At 39.3% G+C, this 8,952-nt stretch overlaps 1 protein-coding gene across 2 annotated transcripts in view; it reads left to right on the plus strand.

Annotated features, from left to right (window-relative positions):
* LOC107086740 (POU domain, class 2, transcription factor 2-like) overlaps positions 1-8,942 on the plus strand; it is a 99,714-nt gene extending 90,772 nt beyond the window's left edge. For both annotated transcript variants that reach the window (XM_015377872.1, XM_015377873.1), the window contains exons 15-16: positions 1,012-1,085; positions 5,602-8,942. In XM_015377872.1, coding sequence (XP_015233358.1) covers positions 1,012-1,085; positions 5,602-5,984 — 457 coding nt within the window. In that variant the 3' untranslated portion in view covers positions 5,985-8,942. The remainder of the gene's footprint in view (positions 1-1,011; positions 1,086-5,601) is intronic.
* The last annotated feature ends 10 nt before the right edge of the window (positions 8,943-8,952 follow it).

Consider the following 8,952-nt stretch of genomic DNA (forward strand, 5'->3'; position numbering starts at 1 on the left):
GTGGTGCAACTTCCCTTTAATAAGTTCTGGTGTCATCCTTGGATATGAACGGTGTGTTGTTTTAAGGCCAGATTTCACCACGTCCTCCTTTCTTGTAGCCTGTACCAAGTCCTCCACTCTTTTTTCCAAGTCTTCTATCTTCTCATCCTTTTCTTTGATGATTTCCTTCAATTGTTGAATTTCTCCAATCAAGCGCATCAGGCTTGTTTGTTGCTTCACCACCTTGCTCAGTTCTTCTGACATGACATTCAATGACAACTTGAGTTCTTCCATATCTTTTGTCAATCTTGAATCCATTGTTTTTTGACTTTCCCTCTGCTTAGAATCCTGGTAGTTTACAAGGCCTTTGCTGGTTGTTTAAGCACATATAGTAAAGAGTGCTTATCATCAAGAAAATAGCAGAAATGATCCTACAGGTTCAAACATTAGTTGAGTGTCCAAATGCAAATCAGAATGAGTATCCACCCAGACTGTGATAAAAAGCTTGTTAATCTCCCTCAAACTCCTGAAAGAGCTTAAAATAAAAATCCTCTCAGTACTCTGCATCTTTTTCCCTTTTTGTGCCACATTTTTTTCTTCCACTCAAATTTGCCTAAAGCGGCCCTCAGTGGATATCCAGATTATTTTACCTCACTGTTTGTAGCTTCTCCTCCATGGGAGGAATAAATATGCTCTAAAGATTACATTTTTTAGAAATGTTTTATTGGTTTTGCACCACTAAATATCTAATGTTCATTGTGTAAAATTATGTAGATATCCTCTGCAGAAAATATGTTGAGGTAATTTGAATCCAAACCAACTTTATTAATAAAGCACTATATTTTGCACAAATATAAAGACAATTACATTCAGAAAAAAATAACAATACAAGACAGGAAAATAGATTAAAAAAAAAAAACTGGAATAAAATCAACAAGGGATGAAAGTTTAAATAATTTTTTGTGTTTATTCTGCAGCCGTGTTCTTCCTCATGTCTGAGACTCTGTTTATGTGAATTCATGCACCTTTCAGGAACACAATGATGGGAGTAAGCACAGGGATGAACCAGGCCCTCATCGGCAGTAATCCCCTGGCCACCATGCAAGGTAAACGTGTGTGTCTACGGTGCGTGCGCTTCCAGCGCGCTGACCATCCCCTCTGGTCCCCATTTCCAAAAACCACTTCCCATTTCACCCTTCATCCACTCTGTCTGAAATTCATTTTTCTCGCAAAGCCTCAGGTGACAGTCGCCACCGGCGCTTGCTCCTCCTCAGCACAAAGTTTTTGAATCTCTCAGTATGGTGAAAGATTCAATTTCATTCTCATACAATGCCCCGCTATTATCACAGACTGACAAGGGCCCCTTATGGCGGAGCTTAGGAGGCCGAGTCAGCTCACGGCGAACAGTTGAACAGACACAATCCGGACCCTGACAATATTAAGACCTGTTGGCTAAATAACCAGCTTTCACTCACAGTTCCCCTTTCTGACTGAGATGATCTGCTGCTGAATCAATTGAGCATCACAAATAAGCTCAGCTCTGAATCCGTCACGTGCTCCATCTGCCTATAGCGCCGCTGAACATCTTTTTCTCCGGCTCTTTGGAGAGGCAGCGTCCTTCAGGCCATGTGTTGATGAGAAGGATACAGTCTGTTATGGAAAGCGCAGCTCTGGCTCCGTCGGCTCTGATAGAGTTTTAGGCTGCAGGAGGAAATAAAAGAGGCGCCTCCGTGAAAAGACGGGTTTGAAATGAAGTGTTGACAGGAGAGGATTGCAGCTTTGGCTCCCTCTGGGGCCACACATACGTCCTATGAATGTTTACACTCATGGCGCTGTAATGGATTAAAGTGTTTCCTATTCCGCTGGAACCAGAAAGATGGTCACGTCGGCCGGTAAAAGCAGCTTCAACCCAGAGTTAATCTCTTTGCTGCAGAAAAGTGTTTTCTAAAGTGAAACGAAAGCCTTGGAGCATTAATCTCTGAAATAAACTTCATGACTCCATCGTCCTAATTGGGTTCAGGTACAGATGAAGTCCACAGGAGTCGATAGAGTTTGATCTCAGCTGCATTTATCCTTATAGTCAGGAAGGTATTGTTCTCAGTAACTATTCTTCATCCTTTCCTGACTTTTTCTCTAATTTACACTTAAACTAAATCACAGTCAAACTAAAGCAGAGAAACATTAATTCCAACAATTTTCTGCAGAATTAAGATTTTTATTTTATTTGCAGTAAATGTTTCACAAATATATTTGCAAAGGTGCATTTTATGTAACCAGATGAACTTAGTGTAGACCTGCAGACTAGTACCGTACATGATATAAATGAGTGCACACAAATTTTTATTTTTATTTCACCAGGATCCTTAATACCTCAGGGGTCCAGTTCTCTGCCATTCTCTGCAGCTGAGCTGGTTTACTCAAAACTTTTCACAACTACATGCAAGTTATCACACTCCCTGTGAAGCTCAGTGACTTTCCAGTAAACCTCTGCAGACCATCATTTATCTCCTGCTGCTAATTTAGATCAAATAGACTCCTTTATGTCTCTTTCATAACACAGCTGTATCAGTGGCCGTTTTCTGTGTCTTTTGAATATCCTTCTTAGTTTGTGCAGAAACTGATTAAATTGATAATTATTGTACTTCTTTTAGCAGCACCAATATTTATAGAAACATTAGTAATAATCTTAACTTTATCTGGAATTATATGAGCAAAGCCGGTTTATTTTTACCACAACAAGTAGTTCCCTTTATGGAGGCAGAGCAATACATTAAAAGAACTAAAAGCCATAATTTATAAGTTTAAAAGTAATGAAAAGGTAAGAGCACTGTCCAGATTTTAAGAGCATGCGAATATGTAGAAATGCAATAAAAGAAAGGACTAAACTCACGTGGGATCTTTACTCAGATCTATATTGGCTAAGAGAGACAAATGTCTCTGTCAGTATTATAAGTATTATAAGCTGTGTAAAATTCATCTCTGCACTCTAAAATAAAATAACATTCATTTCTCAACAGGAAAGCTTCAGTCTTCAGCTAAATAAAATGTATTTAGTTATTAACTCAAGTAATCTGTTATATAGTAAGAGATCCTGTAATTCCATATAAGCAGTAAAAAGGGAGTGTGTAGATATGGAAAAAAAAGAGTTCAGAGAACAGAGCCCTGAGGCCCTAATTGACTTGTTTACTTGTTCGGTTTCATGGTGACCATCTAGAATTACCGATTTTCTGTCTGTTATTTTCTTTTTCAATTTGAGGCAGCCTATAGTAGAACAAATAAATATACCTTCATGCAGAACCTGTTAAGACATGTTAACATTTTAATTCAGGAGANGAGAACAGAGCCCTGAGGCCCTAATTGACTTGTTTACTTGTTCGGTTTCATGGTGACCATCTAGAATTACCGATTTTCTCACTATTCTTTTCTTTTTCAATTTGAGGCAGCCTATAGTAGAACAAATAAATATACCTTCATGCAGAACCTGTTAAGACATGTTAACATTTTAATTCAGGAGATCTGCATCATCAGCTAAACTGGTATGATGATATGGTTATAGTTTTCTTTATTGATAGGGGGAGCATGTAAGGAAAAAAAGCAGGCCAAGGATGGAGCCTTGAAGAACCCCACATTTAGTGTTTTTTACTCTCCAAGAATTTTTTTTTTTTTTTTTTATTAACAACGAAAACTAGAATTATTTTAAAAAAAAAATATGACTCACAAAATTAAAAACTAGAGCTAGAATATAATGAAAATTAATTGAAACTGTAATATGAGTTTAGAAAACTAATCGGAAATTAGCAAAGTTTTAAAAGAAAATGTACTTAGTTTTCATTTTTTGTCTTTATTATAATTGATTATATGAAGTCTAGTCTCCACAATGCAAAAGATCTAAATCTAGATAACTCATTCTTTCTTAAAATAAGTGCATTTGTTCTTGAATTGAGGAGGTAAAAGAGACATCTTGCCAATAGAACAAGACAATTTACACTTAAAATATGAAAACACAGTTGCATTGTCTTATTTCAAGTGCATATTATCTAATTATCTTATTGTAGGAGTAAAATTACTCATTCCATTGGCAAACTATCTCATTTACCTGCTCAAATTAAGGGTGAATACACTTAATTTAAGAAATTTTTACTTATTTCTAGATCGTTTTTGCAGTGCAGTTGCTGTTTTCACTTTTTTCCCATTGCTTCAGTAGATGGCAGGTAGGACTTTAGGGTCATTTGTGTTGCTGCAGAAGTCTGTCTCATGTGGGCTTTTCTTTCTTTTCTTTGTTTGTTTTGTTTAGTTCTTCCCTCTGTATGTGAGGAGGAGTATTACATGAAACAAAAAAACAAACTAAAATAGAATTGAAAATTACAGCTCAAACCTCCATAGAACTATAACAGATTAAATTTAAACCTTGCTGCTCTGTATGTTACACTCAGCCGAGTCAAATTCAGCTCTGAAAATTCGAGGCGTAAGTCAAAATGGATTCCGTCAAATGTTATACAATATTATATATCAGAGGATTTTGGTACGGATTCAAATTGCATCCAAATTCATCTAAAATTTGAAAACCTAAATTATAGGCAAACATTCATAGCCTCGTGCGACCATCCTGATCTCGCGAGCTTTCAAGGTTTCACTCGCTAATCAGTCTGGAGACTCTCCGTTAAAGAAAATTTGGAGCCGTTCACCAAACGAACGTCCAATCAGCGTTGGCTTTGAGGCGGGTTGAGAAGCAACGAGAAGCGCGACAGTTCAGTCTAAAGAACATGGCGGCTTCAGCCGATGAAACTAGCCTTAGCGTGGCTATCGAGCAAGTTTTATCGGAATTACAGAGTATTTCTTCACTGAAAGAAGAGCAAAACACTGCTCTGGAGGCTTTTCTCAGAGGAAAAGATGTTTTTGCTCTTCTCCTGACTGGTTTCGGCAAGAGTTTGATCTATCAATTGGCTCCTCTTTGTCGTTGCTCTGTTGTTACCTCATATGCTTCGTTGATCTGATTGGTTTATTTGGCCCGTCTATCACCAACATAGGCCAATCAGCTAACCAGTATTTTCGCCCCTTCCCAAAATTACTTCAACGGAAGTCAGGTTAAAACATTCATGCCATTGTCTTACTTTTTATACCTCCTAATCCTCCAGCCACTAGTTGGCAGCACACTGCCATAGAGCCCATTGTTTAGCTGCTCTGCACCAGTCGCAGCAGAGCAACAATAGTGTTTAATTACTAAAAAATCTTAAAATATCATCTTTGTTAATGTACACTGATAGTTCAGGATTAGTTGCATCATGTTGCCATTTTTTTGCCAATTCACACTTCTACTAAACACACTTAAAATAAAGTTTCAGCTCTTATAATTCTTGTGTTTTTAGTATCATTTTGAAGTGTCTCATCATCTTACAGTAAATCCTTTTGTCAGACATTTTGAACTGATCCTTTTTTAACAAAACACTGAGCTTCTGTACATTCTCTTCTGTGTATTTAATCCTCATTTCCATCGCCCCCTCCTGCTGATCATCCTCTGCTTATTTAGGAAGTTTTATTCTGTATTTCTTCTGATTTTTTGCTCACTTTCTCTTGTATTTCCTCCTTTCACCCTCCTCGGTCCCCCTCCTTGCCTCCTATCAGCTCTGGCAGCCAGCGGCGGTCAGCTACCCATCTCCAGCCTGGAGGGGGGGCCGGGCCACATGTTTCTGAGCGGACACGGCGGTCACTCCGTGCCCCCCTCCCTCCGCCCCTCTCTCTTCCTGAACCGCCCTGGCCTCCTGCCAATGGTGACTTGCTCGACAGCAGCTTCCTCCATGTCCACCATGGGGCTGGTCAGCAGCAGCGCGGGCGGCATCAGCGGCCCCAGACCCTCCTATTGCCAATCCTCACCCACCGGCACCAGCAACCTCATGAGCCCCACTTCATGCCCAGAGGAGTCTGCGTCTCCCTGTTCGAGTCCCGCCTCTTTCTGCTCCTTCAGCGAAGCCTCGCCGCCGCCCCTGGGAGGAGCCATGGCGGAGTGATCAGAGACTGACAGCCAAAGCAGAAGAGGAGGACGAGGAGGAAGCAGAGCTTTAAAAATCAAAATCTACAACATCGCCTTTCAACCAAAGCCATCTCTCCTCCTGATCCATCTCTAGATTGTCTCTCTTTGCCTTTTTTCCCTCTGAAGTCTCCTGAAGCCAAAAATACACAAAGACTCATGAGGGAAGGAGGTAAAGCGAGTAGGAAGGATGGAGAGGACGGAGAGAACGAAGAGGGGAACTTTGAAACCAAATAATGACCTACAGCTAGAGAGGAGCTTTTCTTTTCACCTGACATCATGAAACAAACACCAAAAAGAAAAGATTAAACTTGATGACGGCAGAGATGAAACTGCTCAGGAGAAACAGGAAGCTGAGGAAAGACTTGTCCCATAAGCCGAGGAGGCTAAAGAGAAAAACAATGTACGTGTTTCCAAGAGGAAAACCTACATTACAAAGAAGTAAACCAAAATCTCCAAATACCAAAAACTGCAAACCAAAAAAAAGAAAGAAAAAAAAACAACAAACGGAGAGAAAAGCTTTAGCTGAAAAAGACTTTTTCTGATCTTTATTCTGTCAAACATCCTCCATTCCACTCAGGATTCATTCCTTTGTTTCATCTTCAGTCAAAACGCTTTGCAAAACATCTATTTTTGTATTATTTTCTAACCATCGACCTTTAAGGCATTTATAATCCCACATTTTTACAGCTGATCCCACCTGCAGGATATGAACCTACCTCTCACTTCACAGCTTTACAGCGATCAGCCTGCCGTACATTTACAGACACTGCTTGTCTTAATAAAACCCGGATTTAACGATGAGAACGGATGCAAGGAGACGGCTCATCTTTTCTGAGAAACGCTATATTTTAGGTAAAACTCGTACGGCCAATGAAAGTTACCTACAGCTTTAATTACATGTCTGATTTTTGGAGATTCATCCTTATTTTCTCAAACCAAAGCAAACACCCCGAGCTCAGCCTTTAGAGGGTTAGATGTGGACACATTATCATGGGATTTCTTCTTCTTCTTCTTTTTTTTTTTACATTATTTGCCTTCTTTGATTTATTATCCAGGCCATACACACCATCCCACCATCATCATGTCATCTTCCAGACCGTCACTCTTGGATACCAAAGCATCGCCTCTGGCAGCGTTCGTCTCTGGATTCGCCCGGGAGACGAGAGTCCAGACAAACCTCACACACAAATACAAGCATAAGATAGACCAAAAAAAAAAAAAAAAAAAAAAAAAGGAGGTGAAACACCGGCGTCCCCCCCCACAACAACACCCAAAAAAAAAAACCTTGCCCTCCAACCCATCTGCCCCTCTCCTTTGTCTCCAAAGATCAGATCAAAGGGCCCAAAACAAGCGAGGAGGAGCAGAGGAGCCAAAGGGGGGAAAGCAGGACGAAGGAGAGGATGAGGAGGAAGTGCGCTTGAAGCAGCGGACCAAAAAAAAAAAAAAACAACCCAAAACCAAAAGCTACTTCTTCTGCTACCTGCTCTGTTTAAGCGACTGATGTGAAACCAAATACAAACAGAGGAGGGGGAGGAGGGGGGAGGATGGAGGGGTGAGTAGCTCCAGTCTGTCCGTCTATAACTGTGATCGCTGTTTTGGTTCCGGCAGACAGAATCACTCCCTCCCTCCTAAAGCCAACCCCCCCTCCCCGGCTTTATTCTCTCCTTTCCTGGACTCATTAGATAAGGATTAACCTCAACAAACTGAATTTATATATTTATATTTAGTTTTTCCATAGTGTGTCTGTTCCCCGCCGCGTCGTAAGAAGTCTGGAAGCAGGGGAGGGTTTTACCTACTTTCATACGTTCCCATCGCCTCCTTTAGTTGCTCTTTCTCTTCACATGTTTGGAAACGACTGTGAAAATGTAGCTTCCAAGATTTACAGGGGCGGAAAAACTGCTTTTCAGTCCATTCAGAACTTTGTGAAAAAGCCAAAACTGAAAACCAAAAGCTTTTGTTTTTTGTTTTTTTTTAGATACACAACAAACCAAATAGACCAACCAAACCAATGCACAAGCTGAATGACTGCGTGACTGAGTGTGAACCTGGTTAAACAAGCCTTTGTTTGCAGAGAAACTTTGGTTAAGTGTCTGTTTTTCAACCTGGACTTGTGTCTCTTAATTTCACGATCATCTCCGGCGTCTTTTTGTGCAGAAATTTATATTTCATTTAAATAAAAAAAAACAGTTAAAAACAAACCAAAGTACTAATTAGCCAAATAAATACACATTTTAAGGAAAAAAAGCCAGTTGGAAAAAGTTAGACTTGCAAGTTAGAAAACAAATGAGTTTGCCAAATATAGTTGCACTGTTACTAATACAAGCTGATAATAATATATTTATGGATTAACCCTTTAAAGTCCAAACACAAAATTACAATTTTTTGGTTTGAAGTCCTTATTTGGCCTTTTAATATTTTTTGTGTAGTCTTCTACTGGCATTTATCAGGTATATCTGATTGTGTACAATAGGATTTTGAGCAAAGTTTTTAACATTAAATTATGCAAAAGGTGTCAGACGCAAAACATTTCAGAAACCGTATGTATCAAATATGATACATTTGGCATTACAGGGTTAAAAAACACAAATTGCAGCCTGTCTCCTGCTGGTTTATAGGCATAAAAAAAAACACCAGAGTTATAACAGTTTGTTTTTTTTGTCAAAAATGTGACTTTAGCCACAATTTTGGTAAATCTCCAAGTAGGAATTCAAATTTCATCATTAAAACCAAAACCACATTAAACCCTGTAATGTAATCTGTTCATTCTGGTTTTAGTTTAATCCAGATGCTGACCACCAGTAGAGTTTAGTCTGTAGTTTTTCATCCAACCAGTCCAAACAAATCTTTGTCTTGTAAATAAGCTCCTGGTAAGAAATCCTTAGATGTAATAAGCTCCAATAAAACTACCAAAAGTTGCTCTTTCTTTGTGCAAATTTTTAATTTTT

This window comes from Cyprinodon variegatus, unplaced genomic scaffold (genome assembly GCF_000732505.1).
Source record: "Cyprinodon variegatus isolate N-32 unplaced genomic scaffold, C_variegatus-1.0 Scaffold160, whole genome shotgun sequence".
In the NCBI taxonomy this organism is placed as follows: Eukaryota; Metazoa; Chordata; class Actinopteri; order Cyprinodontiformes; family Cyprinodontidae; genus Cyprinodon; species Cyprinodon variegatus.